The sequence below is a fragment of the Pecten maximus genome, chromosome 3 (assembly GCF_902652985.1).
Source record: "Pecten maximus chromosome 3, xPecMax1.1, whole genome shotgun sequence".
Taxonomy (NCBI): Eukaryota; Metazoa; Mollusca; class Bivalvia; order Pectinida; family Pectinidae; genus Pecten; species Pecten maximus.
The window spans coordinates 21,915,808-21,943,619 of record NC_047017.1 but is presented as its reverse complement, the minus strand read 5'-3'; the positions used below and the strand labels follow the sequence as shown (position 1 = coordinate 21,943,619).

The window sequence follows — 27,812 nt, the reverse complement described above, 5'->3', positions numbered from 1 at the left end:
ATCGGTTCGTGTCGGTGAAGATAACAAAGCTGTAGAAATGTATTTGTGTATATGATATAGTAGATTTGTACCTGTATAGCTGAGCCCTAACACCTGTTCACACAAACCATGTCAGTGTACACTATTTAAGGTATTACACGTAAATACTACAACACCGATCCATCTCAGTACGAGAAGTATGCCCATGCCGAGGATGATTTAGGGATATCTTACCTGAGTCAGCAGGGCAAATAGGGTAGATGGATGGGAGTGGAACGAGAAGTGACATCGTAATTAGTACATTTGTTAAGTGTAGTAAGTACTGGAATACCTTGATCTTGTGACAAAGGTAAACAGGTACTTCAATCAAAAGCTTAACGTCATGTACAATTGTATTTACATTAAAATATTATTGACAGGTGTCTCGCGATTGTTAATTTGCCTTTTCTCAGCAATAACATGTCAGTATATGATAACATTACGAGATACACGTGTCCCTAAATATGACGTGTCAAATTCCCTTTGGGCCTGCATCATCATTGGCCCTTTCTCCTGTTTGCAAGGGAACGGTATTTTACAATGACGAAATAACGGCAGCTAAACTGCATTTGATCTGAATTTGATCTAAATTTTGTGTCTCAATTATTTGATTAAAAAGGATTTGCTCCATAATTCAGGTTAAAAGCTTTTTGAATAATATTTCTGTCAACGATACAACTGGGGTAGACTATTTGGATGCATGCCGTAGATTCTTAATTAAAAACGTCTCTGAATGTTTCCTTTCTTTACACTTCCTTTCCCCATTGCATACATAAGGAACACATTCCTGATAAGAGCTTTCTGTTTCCAGTAAAGACGAACGGAGTTATAGCATATTGTTGTCAACTATACAGACCGTATTTCGGTAAGAATACGACTTGAACCCGGAAGATGATGAAATCGTGAGCATGATTGGATTTCAGATCGACATTATTGACAAGATCTTCACCAATCAATTGGCAATATATCCGTTTGAACAAACTCTGCCCCTCTCTTGGCCGAATTTTTCATACGAGGCTGTTTGTAAAGTCCTCAATTGGACCTTTAGATATATCGATGATGAATTTTCTTAAAATAAGAAATGTTCATGTCGATCGGATACAGAACTTCAAACATATGACATTACAGACTCTTTAACATCAACCGCGTATCTCGACTTTGCTTGCAACGAAACCAGCTTACAACTAAGCTGTATGTTCCATTTCTAGATAGTAACATCCCTGCTTCCCCTACATATAATGTTGTAGATTCGATAACCAATTACCTATTCCAATTATTTGGAACCCCGAGAGAGATAGCGACTACTAACAGAAAAGCTAATAACAACATAGGGTTTTGAGAAATACACGTTGTTAAAGTGTTATGGTCGACTCCGTGATATGGTTTGTGACTTTGTCTGGATTTGACATGGATTTTTCATGTCGAGTGTCATCGATGAAGCAGAAGAAACTTTCTCTTCTGAAAAAGCTGGTCTTTTTTCCAATGGTCTCCATGCAATTGTATTTGTGTTTGTGTTTTTCTCATTCTGTCGATTTTGCGTTAGAATTACGGCTTCATTTCAATGTCGGTATCGTTTGTTTTTTACCTTAATTTTACATTTCATTGAATTGTTTCAATTTTCAGTTGTGATTTCATTTTAATGACATTGTCATCTAAACGGCATTATCCTACAGTATTAAACAAATTGTTTATCTCTTGCTTTATGAATATTGCCTGAAGGTGTCGGATAGATAGGGATAATAATTGTCAGTACATTTCACAGTTGAATTGTGTGGTACGTTGTGTCCTGACTTGTCTACTGACGGGGTGATGTCAATGACAGTGTAGGTTTGTAGCCTTTACATACCTTGCGTTTTTACTTCCATTTTATTACCAGTTAGTTTTGTTGTCGTCCTTAAATGTTAAAAGGCCATTATACAATACTGTACTGAACAAGTAAATGTTGTCTTGTTTTTATAATTGATAAAACAAACTACTTCTTTACTGTCACATGACACTACAAAATGCGCCATTTTATGTATCATGTGAAACAACAAAACCATCATTTTAACTGTCATGTGATACTATGAAAACCTTCAATTTACGTGTCACGTGACTTTACAAAAATTCGCCATTACACATGTCTCACGACACTATACAATCTGTCTTACCGGTAGAAAACCGTCCACTTCCAGCACCTACATATTGCATACCATTCCATGCCGATCTCTCACGCATGCGTCATGACGCTGGTTATCTATCTACAAAGAGTAAAATATTTGTATACCGGTTCCTCTAACGCTAATTAGCGTCTATTTCCTTGTTTTGATGTGGTGAGTGTGGTTTGTAACGTACGTCCTAGGGTGACGTAAACATAGTTAGTAATTAGGATTGAGGTGTGGGATTCTCAGTGATCTGTTTCTGGTAAGTTATAATGTAATCAATTACTGGTTTTAAGACGAAAACTGCTTGTTAATAGTCTGAATACATTAATATCGCTAAATTGTCTGGGGCACATTTCAGCACTGTCTAAACCATTCGCATTGCTGATATTGTAAACTAAACCCGCTATTACCTTAACGTCAAAATAAATCAATAAGTCAAAATTAATAAGGAAGTGTATCAGGAACCAAAAATGTATCTGATAAATAAAGTGACCGCCTCAAAAACATAGACCTCTAAAATAACAAGGTAACGGTAAAATGTTGGGGAAGCTCGTAAGCTGCTGTAAGGAAAATGAAAGTTATTTACTGTCACACATACTTTCCAAAGCTCATTATGTTTGGACGTGAGTTGCCTATTTTCATGGGAGACATTAAGAGGAAGAAAGTAGAATAGATAGAAGACAAGATAAGATCCCATATTTAGTCGCCTCTTACGAATCATTAAGAGGAAGAAAGTAGAATAGATAGAAGACAAGATAAGGTCCCATATTTAGTCGCCTCTTACGAATCATGTAGATAGGGGCAACAGGATACCATTCTTTCGTCCTTCCTGCAGAGCAATTACCCAGAGAGAAGGTAGAGATCAAATTGTACTTAAAATCATGCATCATGAATCCAGGTATACAATTTGGTTACAACGAATTATTATTAAATGAAGATAGGTTTGCTAGTTGCATTTTTATTATGATGGTAAAATTATGCATATTACTATGTTGATAAATAATTACAATGTGTAAAACTGGGTACATTCTAAAAGGTTTATGATATATCGTAATTATGTACATTATATAGGTACATTAAAATGTTATAATATATTACTACTGTGTAGATTTAAAATGTTTTGGTATGTCACTATTGTTGAATTTTTATGGTATGTTATATATTACTATTGTGTACAATTTTACTTGTGTAAATTGTTCACAGGTTCATAATGGGTTACTATTATGAACATTTTAATGTTTTTTAATATCTTACTATTCTGCATTTTTTGACATGTTGGTTTATGCTACCATCGTGTACATTTTCACAGGTTTATGATGTTACTGTCATGAACAATTTAATGTTTTTAATATCTTACTATTCTGAATATTTTGACATGATGGGTTTATGCTACCATCGTGTACATTTTCACAGGTTTATGATATGTTCTAAATATTATAACTAATCACATCTATCATATCTTTATTTTTGATTGTTATAATTTACAAAATAGTACAATTAGTTTGATGCTCAAAACATATACATTGTTTTTGTAATTGACATGGATTTTTTTTTCATTTTGTGTTTGACGTATCTCATTATACAGAAAATGAAAATACAACCTAATGTAGCAGTTATCCTTACATGACACACTACCAAGTATCCAAATGAACTTAGACACGTGTGATAAAAACTATGTTTTATTTTAATTCTAAACAAATTATTACGAATCCTATTCAAATGTATTCTTATGACGTGTTCAATGCCTTTGAATACCGACATCAATTCCTTTGATGTCGGCTATCATTTTATATTAATATAAATTTAATTTATTAACTATTCGTGATATTTTCCCCAATTATTGATTAACACATTGAACTGTTCGTCACGTAACGCGTCACAATACTAATTTTATTTATTATCATTGTGAACGACCTAGGTTATTTGGCGTTATTTAATTGTTAAGGTTCAACTTATTTATTATGATTATCATTATCAACGATATTGCAATTTATCTCTATAAACAATATAACGTATTATTATAATTGCCATAAAGTTTATTTATCATAGTAATCATATCCGACGATAGAGATTATTTATAACGATTATTTATCGGCATTTGTATTGCTAATCTATCATAATGATTGTTCTCAATCAATGATCGTTGGTTTAAACTGTATTTTATTTAAACCAACGATCATTGATTGAGAACAATCATTATGATAAATTAGCAATACAAATGCCGATAAATAATCGTTGTAAAATATATAGCATATTTATCATAATTATCATTGTCAACAACAAAACTTATTTATCATAATACGAATCAACAATAAAGCTTATCTATCAAAATTATTATCAACAGCAAAGCTTAGTTATTATACTTGTTATCAACAATAAAGCTTCTTTGTAATAATTGTCCTCAACAAAAGTTTTTTTTATCATACTTGTTATCAACAGCAAAGTCTATTTATCATAATTGTTATCAACAACAAAGTTTATTTATCATAATTGTTATCAACAACAAAGCTTATTTATCATATCTATTATCAATAACAAAGCTTATTTATCATATCTATTATCAATAACAAAGCAACTTATTTATCATAATTGTTATCAACAACAAAGCTTATTTATCATATCTATTATCAATAACAAAGCTTATTTATCATATCTATTATCAATAACAAGGCTTATTTATCATAATTGTTATCAACAACAAAGCTTATTTATCATATCTATTATCAATAACAAGGCTTATTTATCATAATTGTTATCAACAACAAAGCTTATTAACGTTGCTATTAATATTGTGAATCACATAGACTAGTTATTGTAAACGTTTCATGGTATTAATACAAACTAACTCTGTTGTGAACCAAATTTACTCGTTATTCAAATTATTGAACGATTTCCTCGTAATTTAAATGATTGAACCTAGCTTTATGTGATTGAACATTGTAATAGTTAGTGATAATTTTTTTATTTTAGTTTCTTTTCTTTTTAGACATTTAACGTTTAAGGGCCATATGAGGAGAGTGTCAACGAGACACCCAGAGTAAGAAAACAGGGGCAGAAAGACAGAACAGCGAGGAAAGAAAGAAAAGATTGAAGATCCCAAGTATTGCACTTGAACAGAAGATCTATTTGTAGTTATCGTTGTCCCCTAAATAAAAGCCATGAAAGAAATTTCCCGATTCATCGGAGACCTGTTCATATGTATATAACATTGATTAATCGAGCTAGTGGATATATTATTTACAGGTACGACATCAACATTGTATTGTGACAGTGTCAGAACCATTGTTTTGTATTAATTATTTTGTTTATTTACAATATCCAGTCTACAAATGCTGTCCTTTCATTTTGCTGGAAAATTATTTGTATGGTCTTCAATGCTAGAAGTTCAGGGTCTACTTTGCTGGAAATATAATATGATGTTAGAAAATGAAAGGAAATTGAAAATGTTGTCCATATTGTTGAAAGTTGAATATTTTGTCCATATTGTTGAAAATTGAAAGTGGTGTCCATTTGAAAATGAAAGTGTTGGCTATTTTGTTGAAAGTTTAAAATGTTATCTATGTTGTTGAAAGTTTAAAATGTATATGTTGGTAGAAGTTGTCTATTTTGCTGGAAGTTGAAAATGTTGTCCATATCGTTTGAAGTTGAAAGGGTGTCTATCTTGTCGGAAGTTGAAAGTGTTGTCTATTTCCTTTTCCTGATTTCGAGGTTTCTGAGGTTAATGATTTCGTAATGCATAGGAAGATTCCATCCATTTTCATCTTTGCTTCATGTTTCGAACTGCTGAGCTTGCCTATAATTTTAGCTGGCTTGAGGATCTTGATTGTGGTCTAATCTACAGTAGCCTCTAACCATTGTCTATATTTTTCGCTGTTATAACTATTTTCTCTCTGTGTTGGTGGATGTTCAGTTGTCTTTTCTGCAGGTTTCAAATGTAAATTTTCATCACGGTAAACTTCTGGTCTCATTCGCTAGATCATACTGTATATCTATAACACAATCAGTTATCGTCTTAAACGTTGATGATATTTCGTTGTAGCTATCATTAGTGTTTCATTCTTAACTCATTCATGTTTGGCCGTTGTCCATAAATGTTGCAGCGTGGCTAATATATTGTCTTATTGTGTTTTTCCCGTCTACTTGACAAGGAAATACTTCATAGTAAACTCTTCGTGTAATACAATTGTATATTTAAAGTTTACTTCATACAAAATGACAGCTCGTCAGCTGAATTACGGTCTCGCACCTGTTTCTGATGATAAAACACCAAGTTCACATGGATCTGCTGTAATTACCTCACTCATTGGGCACAAAGTTTTATATATTCAGCACACACAGATTTTCCATTCATAAGTAGAATTACTTATTCAAATGCGTATTTTGCGGTCATTTAATATATATGCAAGCGACTTCCGCTGGCTTCTCCATAGATTTGTGTAGGAGGTTCCCCTACTGATTGGCAACGCTTCATGGGGCTGACGTCATCATATTTGTTTATTTTTCGTCGCAGCTTTTGTGTCCCGTGACCGTTTATGCTTTATGCTTTTTAGAATAAATACTGTTAGTTGCGTTGTTGAATAGGTATTATTTGACTTTTTTTAAACAGCGAACTCTGGGAATTCCGGTTTAGCCGTGACCTGATCTTTGTCAGCCCTCGGGAAGACCATCAAAAGTTTACGATCTTGTCTGTCGGTTTACATGCATATTAACATATCGGATGAGAAGATGGTAAGGTCCGAAATCATTGTATTCAATAGAAATTCCATTACATTCGTTGAAATCATATAGCCTACTAGATATTGGAAGGACATGTACAAAATGTACAGTTACATGTACCACTTCCAGTGTCTTTGTTTTTCTTTCCATTGTTTGTCAAGGTCCGTTGAGGCTACTTTCTAGGAAGGAGACATACACGGCAATTATCAGACTACGGCCGGTGCTGTGGCTCAGTGATGTGGCAGGCAGACTATTTCGGCCACTGAGGGTCACAGTTCGGAGCTTCAGGGCATAGCCTGACCACTTGTTGATAGATGACCAGTCCATAATGATTTCCAGCTAATGATGGCTGTCAAGGGAAGATTGATGGTAAAACAAAGTAATATGGAGCGTTAGCGGTTACTATATGATGCTTCCATTAGACAGACAATAGAGAAATGAGTTGTTGACATCCTAGCTATGCAATCCCGTTGGACGTGATTGAATCGCAGCGCTAACACGATTTACGTGTATATCTTGATGATGCTTCCGTTGTGGGGGTGGGGTCTACAAAAGATAATACTAATTTTCAGCAAAACAAACATAATTGCAAGAAAATGATTTATAATGGATTCTACAAGGGCAAGCGCTTTACTGCAACAGACTCTAATGGATTACGAATGCATATTACCTTGATATGCATTATTGCACAATGGTTGCATAATCCATGTAACTACGACAACCATTTACGTTGTGTCTATGATCAATTGGGTCGAACTAGATTTTGTCGCGAGATCATAAGTTTTCTAAATTAGCGATGAAATGTGTATTGTAGATTTCATAAAGATATCAAATCTGTTACTATTGAAGTTTTTATCTAGATTAAATCTTTCCCTTAACTTACATTGTTATGCAAAAGTAGGAGTGGGGAATCAAAAGTAATTTACTATTTGTCCAAATATGACGTTTGTTTAAAGTTTCTTGTAATAATTACCTGCGCGAATCTCCAGCGTTGTGAGACTTCCGTTCTAAAACCTGACACACATATCTATACGCCTGTTACTCACTAACTCTAATTACTCATTTTCATCTGATAATTGGGCAGGTAATTTGGCGAAAGTGTTATAAGGCTGTCACATGTGTGATATTAAATTTCTCTTTCCCTGTAATTTAGATGTGCATTTATGAATATCAGCTATACACGTATGAATGGCATTTACTAGGTGAATCAGGAGAGGCCTGAGAACAGGGGAGCTTTGGACACCACGCCGGGGTCTGTACACTAGAACAATAGAATGTCACCACACCGGGGTCTGTACACTAGACCAATAGAATGTCACAACACCGGGGTCTGTACACTAGAACAATAGAATGTCACCACACTTTGGTCTGTACACTAGAACAATAGAATGTCACCACGCCGAGGTATGTACACTAGTACAATAGAATGTCACCACGCCGGGGTCTGTACACTAATACAATAGAATGTCACCACGCCTGGGTCTGTACACTAGAACAATAGAATGTCACCACGCCGGGGTCTGTACACTAGTACAATAGAATGTCACCACGCCGGGGTCTGTACACTAGAACAATAGAATGTCACCACACTTGGGTCTGTACACTAGAACAATAGAATGTCACCACGCCGGGGTCTGTACACTAATACAATAGAATGTCACAACACCGGGATCTGTACACTAGAACAATAGAATGTCACCACACCGGGGTCTGTACACTAGAACAATAGAATGTCACCACGCCGAGGTCTGTTCACTAGTACAATAGAATGTCACCACGCCGGGGTCTGTACACTAATACAATAGAATGTCACCACGCCGGGGTCTGTACACTAGAACAATAGAATGTCACCACGCCGGGGTCTGTACACTAGAACAATAGAATGTCACCACGCGGGGTCTGTACACTAGTACAATAGAATGTCACCACGTCGGGGTCTGTACACTAGTACAATAGAATGTCACCACGCCGAGATCTGTACACTAGTACAATAGAATGTCACCACACCGGGGTCTGTACACTAGAACAATAGAATGTCACAACACCGGGATCTGTACACTAGTACAATAGAATGTCACCACGCCAGGATCTGTACATTAGAACAATAGAATGTCACCACGCCGGGGTCTGTACACTAGAACAATAGAATGTCACCACGCCGGGGTCTGTACACTAGAACAATAGAATGTCACCACGCCGGGGTCTGTACACTAGTACAATAGAATGTCACCACGCCGGGGTCTGTACACTAGAACAATAGAATGTCACCACGCCGGGGTCTGTACACTAGAACAATAGAATGTCACCACGCCGGGGAGTACACTAGAACAATAGAATGTCACCACACTGGGGTCTGTACATTAGTACAATAGAATGTCACTACGCCGGGGTCTGTACACTAGAACAAAAGAATGTCACCACGCCGTGGTCTGTACACTAGAACAATAGAATGTCACCAGGCCGGGGTCTGTACACTAGTACAATAGAATGTCACCACACCGGGGTCTGTACACTAGAACAATAGAATGTCACCACGCCGTGGTCTGTACACTAGAACAATAGAATGTCACCAGGCCGGGGTCTGTACACTAGTACAATAGAATGTCACCACACCGGGGTCTGTACACTAGAACAATAGAATGTCACCACGCCGGTGTCTGTACACTAGTACAATAGAATGTCACCACACCGGGGTCTGTACACCAGTACAATAGAATGTCACCACGCCGGGGTCTGTACACTAGAACATTATAATGTCACCACGCCGGGGTCTGTACACTAGAACAATAGAATGTCACCACGCCGGGGTCTGTACACCAGAACAATAGAATGTCACCACGCCGGGGTCTGTACACTAGCATAATATAATGTCACCACGCCGGGGTCTGTACGCTAGTAAAATAGAATGTCGATATCCCGTACACCATATCGGGATCTGTACGCTGAAACCATACAATGCCGACATCTCATAAATATAAATCAGGTCGGGTCGGTAAACTATAAAAATAGAATGTCGACATCCGGTACACCACGTCCCGGACTGTGCGCTAGAACAATGCAATGCTGACGTCCCGTGCGCCACGTCGGGTAATATGCACTGGAGAAATAGGATGTCGCGTCCCGAACACAAAGTGAGCTGTAAAACTTAAGCATCAGAACAACGTGCCAAGGTGTAAATACAACCGATATTGCCAACTTCCGGTAAACGAGCGACACCACGCAGCGGTTTACGGTAACGGCTCTCCATGTTGAGCGACATACATGCACACAATGTAATATCAGACACAGGATTCCAGAGAAGAAGTGGCGGTTGCTTTACGAGTTCAGCGTAAGTTTGGCGGCCTACAGGTAAGGACGGAGAGCGGGCCCGCGAGACCGTGCCGTCATTTCATAAAACGAATTATCAATTATTTGATACCCTTCACTTCATTATTGAAATGTTTGAATTTATTCAACAAGATAAAAAATGTTTTTGTATGCCGACACTCGTCTCACAAGAGCATTAGGAAATGTATTTACCGTTACACTCTGAAGAATGTGTCTGCAAATATTGAACGTTGAGGGTACAATGGCCGACCACTTGACACCACACAAAGAACGGACAAGTACCCTTCCTTTCAACTGTATAACGTTATTGTAGGCCCATGCTATGTGCTTGTATTATGCCATTGTAATTGTGTTTATTGCCATTAAAATGTTTATTTACATGGCAGACAAGTTCCCTATTATCGCTAGGCCACTGGATTCCGATAAAAATTCGAGCTCCTGACTTCATGCAACACCGGCAAACTATACTGAGTATAAAAAGATCAGGAACCTCTGACCAACAGCCTTTCGTATATGGTTTAAAGCCAGGACTATAGATATATCTATTAGTATCAGTCGCCCATTGATATTCTCTGTGTAGTAGATATGTCTATTAGTATCAGTCGCCCATTGATGTTCTCTGTGTAGTAGATATGTCTATTAGTATCAGTCACCCATTGATGTTCTCTGTGTAGTAGATATGTCTATTAGTATCATTCACCCATTGATGTTCTCTGTGTAGTAGATATATCTATTAGTATCAGTCGCCCATTGATGTTCTCTGTTTAGTAGATATGTCTATTAGTATCATTCACCCATTGATGTTCTCTGTGTAGTAGATATATCTATTAGTATCAGTCGCCCATTGATGTTCTCTGTGTAGTAGATATGTCTATTAGTATCACTCGCCCATTGATGTTCTCTGTGTAATAGATATATCTATTAGTATCAGTCACCCATTGATGTTCTCTGTGTAGTAGATATGTCTATTAGTATCAGTCACTCATTGATGTTCTGTGTAGTAGTTATATCTATTAGTATCAGTCGCCCATTGATGTTCTCTGTGTAGTAGATATGTCTATTAGTATCACTCGCCCATTGATGTTCTCTGTGTAATAGATATATCTATTAGTATCAGTCACCCATTGATGTTCTCTGTGTAGTAGATATATCTATTAGTATCAGTCACCCATTGATGTTCTCTGTGTAGTAGATATATCTATTAGTATCAGTCGCCCATTGATGTTCTCTGTGTAGTAGATATATCTATTAGGAATCAGTTGCCCATTGATGTTCTCTGTGTAGTAGATATGTCTATTAGTATCAGTCGCCCATTGATGTTCTCTGTGTAGTAGATGTATCTATTAGTATCAGTCGCCCATTGATGTTCTCTGTGTAGTAGATATATTTATTAGCATCAGTCACCCATTGATGTTCTCTGTGTAGTAGATATATCTATTAGTATCAGTCACCCATTGATGTTCTCTGTGTAGTAAATATATCTATTAGTATCAGTAACCCATTGATGTTCTCTGTGTAGTAGATATATCTATTAGTATCAGTCGCCCATTGATGTTCTCTGTTTAGTAGATATGTCTATTAGTATCATTCACCCATTGATGTTCTCTGTGTAGTAGATATATCTATTAGTATCAGTCGCCCATTGATGTTCTCTGTGTAGTAGATATATCTATTAGTATCAGTCGCCCATTGATGTTCTCTGTGTAGTAGATATGTCTATTAGCATCATTCACCCATTGATGTTCTCTGTGTAGTAGATATGTCTATTAGTATCAGTCGCCCATTGATGTTCTCTGTGTAGTAGATATGTCTATTAGTATCAGTCGCCCATTGATGTTCTCTGTGTAGTAGATATATCTATTAGTATCAGTCGCCCATTGATGTTCTGTGTAGTAGATATATCTATTAGTATCAGTCGCCCATTGATGTCCTCTGTTTAGTAGATATGTCTATTAGTATCATTCACCCATTGATGTTCTCTGTGTAGTAGATATATCTATTAGTATCAGTCGCCCATTGATGTTCTCTGTGTAGTAGATATATCTATTAGTATCAGTCGCCCATTGATGTTCTCTGTGTAGTAGATATGTCTATTAGTATCATTCACCCATTGATGTTCTCTGTGTAGTAGATATGTCTATTAGTATCAGTCACCCATTGATGTTCTCTGTGTAGTAGATATGTCTATTAGTATCAGTCGCCCATTGATGTTCTGTGTAGTAGATATATCTATTAGTATCAGTCGCCCATTGATGTCCTCTGTGTAGTAGATATATCTATTAGTATCAGTCGCCCATTGATGTTCTCTGTGTAGTAGATATATCTATTAGTATCAGTCGCCCATTGATGTTCTCTGTGTAGTAGATATATCTATTAGTATCAGTTGCCCATTGATGTTCTCTGTGTAGTAGATATGTCTATTAGTATCAGTCACTCATTGATGTTCTCTGTGTAGTAGATATATATATTAGTATCATTCACAAATTGATGTTCTCTGTGTAGTAGATATGTCTATTAGTATCAGTCGCCCATTGATGTCCTCTGTGTAGTAGATATATCTATTAGTATCAGTCGCCCATTGATGTTCTCTGTGTAGTAGATATGTCTATTAGTATCAGTCGCCCATTGATGTTCTCTGTGTAGTAGAGATGTCTATTAGTATCAGTCACCCATTAATGTTCTCTGTGTAGTAGATATATCTATTAGTATCAGTCGCCCGTTGATGTTCTCTGTCTAGTAGATATATCTATTAGTATCAGTCACCCATTGATGTTCTCTGTGTAGTAAATATATCTATTAGTATCAGTCACCCATTGATATTATCTGTGTAGTAGATATATCTATTAGTATCAGTCGCCCATTGATGTTCTCTGTGTAGTAGATATATCTATTAGTATCAGTGACCCATTGATGTTCTCTGTGTAGTAGATATATCTATTAGTATCAGTCGCCCATTGATGTTCCATGTGTAGTAGATATATCTATTAGTATCAGTCACCCATTGATGTCCTCTGTGTAGTAGATATGTCTATTAGTATCAGTCGCCCATTGATGTTCTCTGTGTAGTAGATATGTATATTAGTATCAGTCACCCATTGATGTTCTCTGTGTAGTAGATATATCTATTAGTATCAGTCGCCCATTGATGTTCTCCGTGTAGTAGATATGCCTATTAGTATCAGTCACTCATTGGTGTTCTCTGTGTAGTAGATATATCTATTAGTATCAGTCGCCCATTGATGTTCTCTGTGTAGTAGAGATATCTATTAGTATCAGTTACCCATTGATGTCCTCTGTGTAGTAGATATGTCTATTAGTATCAGTCGCCCATTGATGTTCTCTGTGTAGTAGATATATCTATTAGTATCAGTCGCCGATTGATGTTGTATTTGTCGCAATGTCGTCTGAAGCATCAGCTTAAATCCGTCCTCGAATGTCTAGCATTAAGGCCCGGTCTGATCACAACCCTGCGGACTCTGCGGAGTAATCCACACCTTCCTCTTGGTTTACGCTTTTCATACGGTATACGGTATATCAGCAGTTTAGACAAATATGTACAACTACATCCTGAACAATTTCATGTTCGCCTTTTCATCAAAATATTATATTGAACCGACACATATTTAACTGATTGAAAGTATGTTGAATCAGAGACCTCTGTAGTTTAATATTGATTCACCAAAGGTTCTTTATTCCCAATAAAACTTTATATTTTTTACTTTTTTTTTTGTGTTTGTGTCTAGCTTCTTCCTCAAGCCTCGATACCTATACTATCACTAATTGGGAGAGCGACATTAAAGAGGTTGATCGAGTTCTAAGTTCGTTGAGTCGGAACCAAGTTTGGATTGTCGTAATTGACTGTTTCACGCTCTGGCGGCCCCGTCCTTGCCAAGGTAGGGACGAATGAGGACGCCTCAGGCCAGCCAGCCAGGTGGCACGACACAGCGCACCTGCGAGAGTCGTAAACAATCTCCACCTTCGCTAGTATATGACTGTCTACTTGTCAAAATCTAATGTCTTCTTCAACAAATTTATGGTGTGTTAAGTTTCATGAAATAAATGAAATATTACAGCCGACAGTCTTTAACAGTAAAAACTTGAAATTGTTATGACCATTCACGCTTACAGGCACATGAAGTTGAAATCGACTATTTCGTCAGAACGCGTGCGGTGATCACCTACGTGGACTTATTTCGACCGTACTCGTGCGATGAACACCTTCACTAAACTATTTCGTCGGTACACGTGCATTGAACACACATGCGGGACTATTTCGTCGACGATACACGTGTGTGGACAACTCCTGCGAGGGATGCTATTTAGTTATTGCGCGTACAATAATACACGCGGGACTATTTCGTCGATGCACGTGTAGGGAAAACTTACGCGGGACTATTTCGTCAGTACAATTGTGGTGGGTTATTACGTTAGTGCACGTGTGGCAGGACATGTGATGAACGTCTACGTGAAACTGTTTCGTCATTACACGTGTGGTGAACACCTACTTGGAACTATTTCTTCAGTACACGTGCGGTGGGACTATTTCGTCAGCACACACGTGGTGAACGCGTATGTGGAATTAGCTACACATGTAGCATAATACAGCTACACGCGGGAGGTATGGTGTACTACAACGGCCATTCATTCGTATGTGTGGTACTACGGAATGGCTACAGTAAAGAAAAGTTACGATAGGCACCACAGACATATATTAAAGTCTGTTCTAGGATACATTTCTGTCTATATATGAACCCCCTCCTCTATGTGAATGACTTCTCGATCAATTGTTTCAAACTTACTTGTCAACTGATAAACAGTTTCATAATTAAACTTTCCATAAACAAATCTGTCATTATCATATCACTCCGAAGTGCCATGTATGAGGTTTTTGGGTCCGTGTTGGCTTTGATCATTGTTGACCCCCAGCAGTGTTTAGGTGTGGCGACTGACATGTTATAATATACCGCACTGAAGGTATCCTAAAAAACTACTTTACATTATCAACTGACACTTTGATATTAATTTAGGCACAATCTTATTGTGGGACATAGAGTAAAAAACAAAGGCGTGTTTGTACGACAACAGGTGCGTTTGTTACCTGTCCATGTAGGTCCCGGACAGCTTACGATCTATCATTGTACGTCCCTAACGACGTATAGCCCTGACATCCATAGTTAATTCAAAAATGGAAAGTGAAGAGAAAACCAGACGTCTGATTTAGATGCGTCGTGTCCAACATGCATTTTGCTCTTAAACCCTAGAGATAAACGAGAAAGTACTTGATATTTCCAGTTAACAACATCAGAAAATGGAAAGAAATTTATCATTTTTGTCATATCTTTTCAAGAGATATCATCACATACTTCAGTGTTTGGGCATTGGTATTGAAATGTCCAATGCCCGACACAGCTACATTGGCCTTTTTGTTTTCTCGTGATAGTAACACCAATACGGATAATCACAAGATATGTTGTTGAACAGGAAATGTTGTGACATAAAGCGCCTAGCTAGCTACCGCCATTGACTGATTTTACCCATAATTCACTTGTATGTTTACTAATAAAGATAACAACAACAAGAATTAGATGTGTTTTAAATTTTAGTTTTTGTCATTTAAAGAACTGTCATAGAAATATACATAATGACATTGTATCGTCTGCAATACATTAATAACAGTTCTCATCAGGTAAGTACATGTTCTTAACGTTATACCCTCAATCAGTCCATCCAACTTCCCGTAGTTTCGTATCCAAGTCACGTCAACAGAACAAAGACACGAGCAAATATATCTTACTTTAAAAAAAGACGTCGTTTATAAACTTTCACGCTCGCTCTCACCCTAACGTCTGTCGTGGTTCCAGCGATCCTAATCGCATGTTAAGATGGGGATGATGTTTGGCATAAAGATGAGTGGAGATTATCCAAGGGTTATCTTTCAGATTATGTTAATCCTTTACAAGGGATGCTACGTTATCAGACAACCATCAGTAGAGAGCCATTGTTCGTCAGGCGACGAGGACTCGTACAGAGACACTGCTATCTGAATTCAACATTTAACTGGAAGATTGGCAGCGAATGCGCCTTTTTACTAACGCGACGGATAGTGAATTAGCCCTCCGAAAGTCTCCGTGGACTTCATTTAAAAGTACACGTGTAACAGTACTTTGTCTAGCAATTTACCGCAATTCGTAGTGTATTACTACGCGTACTTAAACATGAGTGAAATGATGGAAGACGTTTTCTCTCCTCACTATGGTATGAGGTACCATTGGGGGAGCCGTTACATCATACAACATATACAACTGCATATAAATTATAGAAGTTGACATGGTTACGCAAAAACAGTTAATTTATTAGGTTATGATGAAGTGATGACGTTAGCGAGGTAGTCTATATATTGTTGTGAACTTGATCTAAATTTCTAATTATTACAAAACACCTGTAGACTGGAACGACTAGATTTAGTATGGATATGACGTCATCAAATAATGACGTCATAATCAATTCAAAATTGTCACAGATATGTCATTTGTATACATATTCACAATAACAACACATAGCAACTATTCATAAAAAGCATATTTTCGGGAACATTGGTCGGCGGAGATTGGATGGATTGATACTGGGTAAGATCTGAGAACACCGAGTTCGAACAATGTCTATCTCATTAAATATTCACACGCGCGCTCTGTCAACTCAAACACCTATACTCGTAAAATCACAACCAACAATAACGTGCATTCATCCTTACAAAACTTTCATTTCAATAAATAAGATTTGTCACACATATACACATTTTCTCACAAGAGTTCCGGAACAGGTGTCACCGACACCCGCATCCCTCTACTACCATGTCCTGGTAACTCTTCAGTATCACTTTTTCATACTCGTCCACATATAGCAATGAAATAGGACTCAGTTCTGTAGGTACACAGCACGGTTTTGGGACGGACTTGGAGTCTATTGAATTCACCAAGTCCTGCACTATAGCATGGTTTGTAGCGTTCATGTGCTCCGAAAACGGAAACTCACATTCGCCTTGACAATAATAGGCTTGATAGCCAGGCGGCGCAAAAATCCAGTCTGTCCACCCTACAGCTGTAAAGTCTACATACAATGGTTTCCTCCTACAGAATTTCTTGTGTCGTTTCCGCTTCCGGTTGCGTGGTCTCCTCCGTTTAGACTTTCTGCTACTATTACTCCTTTTTGACCGCGATTTACCGCGATTGTCATCGGTATATGTAACTAAAAGAGGTCTTTGTAAATGCCATTCTTCATCAGAAGCAGAAGCCGATCGCCGTAAACGAACATGTTTAATAGGCTGTTTTGACGGATGATTGTTATAGGGGAGAATTCTAATCTCCAATCCGTGGTTCGAATCCGGCGAGTTTTTCCATTTTAACACAGCAGGCTGAACATCAAAAGACGCCCAAGAAGCGTTCTTACGACCACTCACATGTTTCACATCCAACAGCCTCGTTATGGAATCCTGACCCTTTTTAATCGGTCTCATCACTTGTAAAATCTCAACTCTTAAACGCCCCTTCTTTACACTATCAACAGCACTATGATCCTTGTCGAAAAACACTCGGAACTCCGCGGCAGTCAGAACTTCCTCCACGGGAATGTTAGAAACATTGAACCAAACGCGTACACAGTTCTCCTCCCCGCACCCCGTCATCTCAATCGGATGTTCATCGGCATCTGTAAAATACAAACCAGCATTCGTTTAAAACCTTCGTACTTATATAGAGTGTACATTTATCACAATCATTAACACTTGAATTTATAATATGATAAATCGACCATAGTTTTATTATCTGTAAGTCAATATTATTCTATCAAACACAACAAAGTTGATATTGTTTATATAGATATAAAATATACTATCGAAATCGTCAGCTTTACGCATTATTCGAGATGACTTTAATTTCGTATATTCTAATATAATTTTATTTATTATTGTTATTATTATGTTTTTCCTTTTATTCAACATTTAAGTGATATTAATGTTAAAATTAAATATTTGACACATCAGCCTTTCCTGGATACGTACCTTTGTGATAAAAACTCCTTACAGTGTTGGCCGTACCAACACCTTTTCCTCGAATGTTAAAGTTGGGTGACAGAACATCGGGATCACTTGTATGAGTCTTGTACAAGTCAATCATATACTGGGGTATTTTAATATCCTTTTTTGGTCGAGGACGAGCATTAAGGCTGAACAAATTCAATAGACTCGATTCAAACGCTTCAAGTATTTCTTTCTTTTGTTGAGAGTCAACGTTGTCCAGGAATTTGTTGTCGAAGAGATTATTTTGTTGATCCGCGGGCTGTTGTACGGTTACTGCAACACTGAGAGCTAGCAACAGAAATGTCCTTACTCCGCCAATCATGATGACAATACCTGCAAATACACAAAGGACACGGTTAACACACCAGTAGGTCCTGGGGCAGTGGAGACGAGGGGTGTAATTGTTCCCAGTTAAAGTTCAGTAGTAACAACAGAAGCATTACCTAGGCTTTCTGTAAAGGGTTAACATAAAAAATCACACACAAAACTATCACCTAGACACGAGGCATTTTAAACTGGCTCTAATCGTGTACCTCGACGCATTCAAGGGACTGGTGATGGTATGTTAACACGCAAAGTGGGAAACACAAGACAAGCCAAGTACGGCCGGCCGTGGAGTTCGGGAGGGTAAATATTGCCTAAACGATTCTGAATTAAAAGTGTAGCAGTCTCTTCGACGATCTGATCACAGGTTTTAAAGAACTCATGTTGATCGAAATGAAACGTCTATTAATTAAAACGTGGATAATAAATAGTACCTAATCTTAACAAATGTATAAGGTTGAGGAGTCACGAATGCAGTCTAACGTAGCGGCGAGGTGTCCCGATAGTTGTGAGAGTCCTATCGCTGACTACCTTGTACACATTCTCTAATGAATGGAATGTTTCAATAAGTCTGCGCAGTGAAAGCATTAATGTAGTTATGCATATTTATCATATGTGATTTATATGACGTCACAATCGACCACGATTCTTATGATCTTGCCAATAAAATTCTCTTCGTGTTTTAGAATTATTCGTTTACTTGGTAACAAAGACAATAAATGCTGCAGTGATTGCCCTCTCCCAAATATACAATGAGCCAATGGCTGCCGTCCGAATGTCCTAAACTGTCGGTTAACATAGTGCTTTAATTTTCGCTGGCGCTCCTTTCTGTATGACGCTTGGTGAAATCTTATAAAAAGTGTATTACTAATCATATTACTGAAAATGGCAACAAAAAATAAACCCCCAGAGCCATATGGAAGTCTGGCACAATCGTGTGTGGGACTAACGCCCGATTTAGACACAGAAACAGCTACAGGCTCACAAGGGTCAACGAGTCAAACGTACCCTTTTTCTCGTTGTTGTATAAAACATATGCAGACTTTTTTTTAACTTGAGGTTAAGGGACCAAGTGATCCCTACCCCTGACGTCATTATCACGTCCGAAACAAGAAGTTTTCCCAATTACCGGTAAAAAAGTTCTATCAAATTAAAAAAAATGAAAAGAAATATTGAAAGAAATTTATTTTTTTATAAAAATTTTACAGAATAAAAATGTAGTAAAGTAGGTAAATGAATTTCGTGAACTTGTCTCGAGCAAAATATATTATCAGAATCTGATGTAATTTTAAATGTAAGACCAGTTAATAAGAAATTCGTAAACTTGTCTCGTGCAGAATATACGGTCATAATCTTATGTAATTTGATGAATATTTTAAAAGTATGAACAGTAATCGTTTGAAAGCTCGTGCAATGATTTTTTTTTTCTCCCTACAAAACTACACTGCCACCAACAGCATGCCACAATACCGCGAGCATATGCTTTGCTAATGAGAGACTCCACCGAAACAGAAATCTGAGCGAGAGATAAAATTCCCGACGACTAGATGGGGCGATAGTGCGACCGTCCGTGGTTCCCCGACAGCTAGCACTATGGGAACCTACGGCAGTGATAAACCGGGTACCCCCAAAGTTCCACACTCCTGCTTAATTTTAGAACACACGATTTTTTGATGACATGATACGATAAGTGTAATATCTAAGTATTTCAAAACTATTTTGATTAAATGTTTAAACATACCCTATGATATTCGTATTCGCGTTAAAATAAATCCTTAATGTTAAATGTTTGCAAAACCCAGTGAATATAGCTTCACCACCCACGAGAATGTGGAAGGACACGGTGAGTAATGGACTAGTTATAGACTGGGGTTACGCACACAGCTGAGTAATCGGTCAGCAGAGCTAATTACAATAGTTTGGGCTATAATAATCGGGTTTAAACACGAAAAACCCATGTAATGGTTTGATCGATCACAGATACACGCCCACTAGCTTAGAGGGTAGCTCATGAGTTCCGGTATCACTTACTCTCGTAACCAAAATGTTTCTACGGCAATATGGAGGTTTACACTAATGACAGGATCATTTTATGGAAGCTAACTTGTGAAATGTGTGAGGCGTGTTTATGAGGACGATTTGATTAGGAAGTATGGGCAACTGGTAGTGTTACGAAATAAATCAATTACATATCATGTACAGTCATCCCCGTGTAATTAATATCCGGCCTTTAGGTCCATCCCATAGAAGCACTGCAAATGTACTTATGATTAAGTCATAATCGTTTGTACGGATAAATCAAACCTGTGTCACTCAGTTTGGAGTTCTGGTCAACTCCTTGTGAATGTATGAGCCAAACGCGTGCTAGAGTCACGTCCACACTGCGGGTACATTTATGAAGGTCGGGATTAAAAAGACAAAGCCGAGATCAAAAACTATTAACCCCAAATTCGAATATCAATGAAAATCCAGAAAGGTTAAAGGTGGGTTTGACACTATCTCACAGCACCATTTAAATGTTTGTGGATCACGAATGCTATCCTCGCGAAATCACTGTGTCTATCAGGTTATTTGGTGGAACGGAATGTAGAAGTTGTTGGGTATAACAGAGGTTATGGCTGATAGGGGACGGTGGGAGACCGTGCAAAACATTGGCATTGTCTCCAGTGTGGAGGTCCCTAGATTCCTAACAAAAGGATAGCTGGTATCAGAACAACTGAAATTCCTGTTTTGGTTGAGGGAGAGTCTCACGAAATATCTGTTTAGTATTGGGATAGGAGAAACTGTCAAAGAAAATTCATTAGGAATTGCAATAGAAAATCCAACAGATGACGTCCTTGCATAAATACTTCTGTATGAAGTTTTGGTAGTACGAATGTGGGAACATGCCTAGGAATGGTATGAACTATACTACCTATGGTAGGTTTTTGTATACAAACAGAGTGAAACTAATGAACAAAATCGGTTATTATATTTTTGAAAATGTAATAAAAATTTTACCAAATGCAAATGTATAGTTTAATTTATCGATATATGGTGAAATAGCTGCCATACTGACAGAGAAGATCCCTTCACTAATTGCGAACAAATACCTAAATAGTACAGATTAAGCGTCATCCGATTACTTAGGGTCGAGAAATACACAGAGCTGGACGGAATACCTTTGCTGTTGGTGTGTCGCTCTAAAACTGGGATTGTTGACTTGGCGGATAACGGCCTGTTGTTATCTACATTGTTTAGTAAGTTTTAACTTACACTGATAAAATATATCAGTGAACAAAATGGTTTAGCACTATCATGTTAATAGGCCGAGAGGGCGAGAGAGAGTGAGACCATCGCGGGACATTTACAAAGATAAACTGGCCAACACTGAAGGCATTTATGTGGAGTGTCTAAAAATCCCAAGTACACCACTAGCCGCTAACTCGTGTCTGGTACTGTCATTGGCCCATCTAGTATGCTCTTTAATTCATCTAGCAGGCGTCCTGCTAATACCGCCAGCTTTTGAGAATGTATGGTTATTGTAAATTGCATGAGAGTTACGGAGAAGATCTGTACTGGTGCTCACCCACGGTATTGGCACAGTGCGTGTGGGGCAGGTACGCGAGGGCGCGAGTAATGAACAAAATAATTAGATAGAGAAAGACACAACTTACAACACAAGTGGAGTAACTTAACATGCAAACGTTTTAGCTGCAGTTAAAACTATTACTAGCATCGAGTAAACACCGAAACTCCGTGGGTCGAACCTATCGTACCGGGATCTTTATCATAAGCCTTGGGATAGTGTAAAAATGTAGCATATGCAGCCCAATGGATTTGTTAAAGATTTGTGGTCATTGATCGGATATATGAGTTAATCTGACTGGACAACCTTGAAACAACAGGCAGGTTTATTATTAATGATAGTCTTTACGAAACTGAACCAGAAATATTGCCATCGGGAACACGAACCAGAAATACTAATTGTCACTAATTCAAAAGATGAACCAAAAATATTGTCGTTTAGAATAAGAAAATGTCGTCAAATTGAGCATGAATCAGAATATGGTCACTGGAAACATGAACTAGAAATATCGCCACAGAGACCATGAAGGTATAATGTTGTTAGTTCATGGGTATATGTGAACCAATAATTTCAGGAAAGAAGCCGGTTGGTACGAGCTGGAGAATTGAATTTCGGTTCTATTCCTAAATCAGGCTATGGAATTAGCATTTGGTTTGGTTTGGTTTGGGATAATGGGCCTACACCTGTAAAATAGCATCAATACACATTCCTATACATCTTATTTTGTGTGGTGTTCTGATAGTTTTTGTCATAGATGACTGATACGATTATTAATTAGCAATAAAGTTTAATTGAACTGAATTAATTTAACATCTATATTCAATTTGTGGCTTGATGTTATGTGCCGATGTCATTTTAATATGTGAACTATTTATACAAGACTATGCTTGGTATCTATAAACGTCAGCATTCCTCAATACATCCTAGTATATGTTATTTTACTGAATAAAATTATATTTTCAAATTTTTATTTATTTAATATTTTCAATTTTTGATAGTTTACTATTCAAATTTATTTGGCTTATTCTATCGTTGATAAGTTATGAAATATTTCATATAAAGGACAAAGACAATGGAATTATTATAATTAAAAACAAACTGGAATAATGGGTTTGATGTCATATCATGTACTGGATCGATGAAGACAAACGGATAACACGTGGAATTTGGGTGACAATTAATATTACGGTTGTAAGCGCGCGTGTATGGTAAGGTGGGTGGGGTAGGGGCAGGCCCGGGGGTGTTAGTGACAGCTGGATAGATTATCAATGATTAGACGTCACTTTTTATGTTTTGACGGTAGATGAAACAGTGCCGTCCTAGAGGCAGATCAGCGAGATAATCACTTACAATGACCAGGCATGCTTCGTGCCTCGAGCCGACAACATTGTACGTAACATCTTCATGTTTACTGAACGTAATATTGGTGTAGGACTTGTTACCAACTGTTTGTCTTTCGGCTCACTTAGGACTACTGTACCAATAACGAACTATGCATATTTCCCCAAATCTATTTATGAATAATATAATGGTAAATATATTAATTACCTACGTAAAGCGTTAAATTTCGATGAAAGATTTATCTTAAAATGAACTTAATCCCGACACTTCAATACTATACTATTTGTTTATTTTAGATATTTTCGGCAACTTTATAACAGTTCCCACTATGTAGATATTCACTAATAAACATTGGGATTATCTAATATATTTGACCTTGATCTATTATCTAAAAACATAGGTAAATCTTCCCGGTAATGTATTCTACAAGAAATGACATTCTGATGATATTGGGACAGCTGCTAGATCGCATTTCAGTGAACACGTGTCTAACATAGCGGCGTGGACCTTTCCCTTACAATACACGAACACGGGTTATATTCCCCAGTAAGGTACCAGGTATTAAAGATATTCCTACCTAACACCTGTCACGCCCGGACGCCGCTCCACAGCTAATATGCTTTATGCTGAAATTTTAACGGCTTAATGTTTTCTTTTTATTTATATGAATTTTTCTTTGTATATACATGGTACGACGATACACACACACCTGTCCGAGGCTAAATATCAGGTGTGTTCGTCAGCTTAGTGTACAGGTGTAATTCCGCATTCGTTTACGTAGAGGGGGAAATATTTTGGGAATTCTCATAACCATGCGAAAGTTAAACGATTATTATCAATCAGATTTCATATATAGTAGCGAGAGGGTAGGGAAATGACCCCCCTCCCCTCACTTAACGTCAGATGTAGCTGGAGGAGGGAGATAATCACCTACCTAACATGTACCTGAAGGATGAGGATAATCCCCTCAAGGCATAAGATGAGCATAACATGAAACTTAACATACGTGAACCTGAATGATGGCGATAATCCCTTACAGGGCATAGCATGGACCTAAAGTGTGGCGATAATCTCGTCCAAGACATAGCATGACCATGAAGGATGGCCATAATCCCGTCCAGGCCATAACATGAACTTGAAGGATGACGATATTACCTTTCAGTGCATAGCATGGACCTAGACATAACATGTATATTTTGTACCTGAAGGATGGTGGTTATCCCCTCTAGGACATAACATTGAACTTTAACATAGTGTGTACCTGAGGGATCACTGGAACACAAGATAATGTCCTTGTACAGAACATTAGATGTATCCGAATGGAGATGATTGGCCCTAAAACGCCTTGGATGATTAGAAGTATCAGTAAGGTGCTTGAAGACCATAGACTACTTACGGGTTCGCAATCCGAACATTGGTCACGCGCGTCCATTGGGAGAGGGGATAACATCCACATGATTCACATATCTGTCTGTGGGGCGAAGGACAGACCCTCGGTAATCCAACACGCTCGGCCTCTCACGAATAAATATAAACAATTTAATCCCTGTCATCAAAGATTTAAAGAACTGACTACATGGTGAAAAAAATCTCCATAACCACTTAATGGTGACACCAATAGAAGTTGAAAACACGTTGTGGGTCAGGGTACCTCCTCAACACATCCATTTGTCTGGAGAAACCCGCGTTACACACCGATACGGCTCACAGCCAGTATACGGATGTGTTCTGTCCGACATTTCGTTGAATACTTTTTTTGCATCTGATAAAGGTATATATATAAATATATATATGTATGTATATATATTGTGTGTGATCCAGTCTTCTTACTGTCGCCACTCACACAACTGTACTCCACATATGCCGTATAGCCATGCGTCACTAACACTTATAAATCATTTTCATACTGAGAAGATTTCGATTTCAAAATATTTTGGTTGTGACTTTGAGCGAATTTAACGTAACAAAAAACATCCACTTCCCTTACGCAGGTTTAAGCACATAGTGCCGGCCCAGCCTATCCGTCGATTCCTATCATAGCTATTTACAATCGACTTGTCAAGTCTTCGAATAACTAGCTTTTTGATTGGGCAGGAGGGAGGTATTTCACCCAGTCACTCATCTTCGCGCATGCCTACTTCCGTCAGTCACCAGTGAAGAGGCCGTCCCACTGACGTCACGTACTACTCTAGTAGCACGAGATCCGATTGATTACGAGTATTTTGTCAATGATTGTCGGCGGTAAGAGATTGAGGATGTAGATGAAACACATATTAACTGTAGACTAGGACTGAGTACACAGACAGAACTGCCGTAACAACACTACACGCTAAACCGTTTCGTCTGCTAGTATGTACAGTATACCGACAAAAACATTAAAACAATAGAAGGCGAAGCTTGTGTGTCTGAACACTTCTGTAAATAATTTGCAAATAAATTAAATTGAGCAAATAAAAAAGAAAAAGAAAATAATCAAAAAGGGAAATTAGGAAATATGTAAATATAGACACATAAATGTTTATATAATCAAGACCTCATTGATTACAAAATGTTTAAAACAATGAAATTTTTATATTTTTAACAAACATATTTATATGTATGTATAATCGTGTTGATTATACGCTTTCATTACAATTGTTTTTATTAAGAAACCATGGGTTCTTTTTGTTTTTAAAAATCAACAAATAAACAAAACACATGATTTTATCTGCTAAATAAACTATAATGTTTTAAAAATTCGCTTTAAGTTAATAAAAGAAATTGAAAAAAGATCATGAAATTTAGGTTTAATAAAAACTTAATATCACAAATCAAGAGGTGAAAATGCCAAACAAAAGTTATAGTGAGTCAACAAACATTTCACAAGTTACACAAGAATAAATCTGTTGGTCAGTTGCGGTCAGTCTATCAGGCACCACTCTAAGTCATAACTTCAACACGCCCCCCGGATTAAGACCCGATTAAAGACAGATTAAGATGAATGTTGTAGATAACATAAGAAACAATATATATACTCGACGTGCATTATACACACCTTAGCTGGTCATGGCTCCGGCCATGTGTTGGTCAGTCTAGAGGGACACTGGTCAGCCGTAGGTGTTCCGTACTTGATTGGAATGAATACTTTGTAATTAATGACAGGTAAGTGATTCGCCAGGTGAGACTAAGGAGAGAAGTGGGGAGAGACAGATGGGTCGGTGCGATATATACTCCACAGATATACCTCCACGCTTGTCAGCTAAAGAAACATACTTACTTTCACTTTGACGGAGAAGTTTGGATATCCCTCCACGTGCGCGCGCTAAGTGTTTTCATAGATGTAATTGTTGTGTGTTTACTCGTTCTCCCCTTGAAGTGACCGGACAGCAGATGGTTACAGGATCTTTAAAAAACACACCTTGTTGTTATAACATCTCCAATGTAAACAAATCAATCGATCAATAAATTATAAAACCAATCGATTAATTAATTATCGTAACGAGCACCTCTATTTGTCATTAGCACTTTATCCAAAATTTGTGATAATGATAGATTTAAGAATAACAAATCAGATCTTCACTTTGTTTTAAGTCCTTCTGAATTGACATTTTGTCATTTTCCTCATCAAAATATTACATTTCCGTAACTTCGCTGACATTGAAGAGACAGACCGACAAGCGTACAAGAAAAGTTATACATTAAGAACTGAATGTTTTTGTCCGGTCGGTTAAATATGATTTTTGTTTCACTCTTGACAATTAAAATATAGATGGAATTACTGGCAGAAATCAGGAACTATAACCATGTAGCGTTCTATCATTTCTCAAACCTAGACATTTAATGTCGGCGATTTCCGTGTTACACGTGTCAGTCATATAGTAATGATATATCGGCCCCGCCCCCTCCTCCCCCTTCTCATACCGACCAGGTGATCTAAACATTACTATTTCATCATTTCATCGAATAAGTATATTTTCTCTTATTTTGTGAATTATGTTTATTGAATTATTGTTAATGTATATTACGGGATTCCATATTTACATAATTTTGATTCCAGTTTGAGACAATTAAATTATATTGAATTATAAAAACGCTTTTAAAACTTATATAATTTCTTTTTCAATTATTTGCTCAAGGTTAAGACTATCCTAGTCTTATTCAAATAAATAAAAAGCTAATAGGTATGAATTATTTTATTTATAGCGCACAAAAACCTTAATTTTCACTGTCCATATTCATCAACACTATAATCAGTAATTGGGAAGCAGTGCTTCCTGTACTAAGGGATTTCCATTTTGGATGACGTGCGAAAATTATTATT

The 27,812-nt window shown here is 37.3% G+C and overlaps 1 protein-coding gene across 2 annotated transcripts; it reads right to left on the bottom strand.

Moving 5' to 3' along the window:
- Positions 1 to 15,786: 15,786 nt before the first annotated feature.
- Positions 15,787 to 27,532, bottom strand: LOC117323562 (bone morphogenetic protein 2-like). Of its 2 annotated transcripts, none has more exons than XM_033878850.1 (3): positions 26,547 to 27,532; positions 18,262 to 18,612; positions 15,787 to 17,909 (listed from the first exon to the last, which is right to left on the bottom strand). In XM_033878850.1, exons 2-3 carry the CDS (start codon positions 18,599 to 18,601, stop codon positions 17,029 to 17,031), a joined length of 1,221 nt encoding a protein of 406 aa, XP_033734741.1. In that variant the 5' UTR covers positions 18,602 to 18,612; positions 26,547 to 27,532; the 3' UTR covers positions 15,787 to 17,028. The 2 variants fall into 2 exon arrangements, with proteins under 2 accessions (XP_033734741.1, XP_033734740.1); XM_033878849.1 differs by lacking the exon at positions 26,547 to 27,532 and adding an exon at positions 24,909 to 25,531.
- Between the last annotated feature and the right edge of the window lie 280 nt (positions 27,533 to 27,812).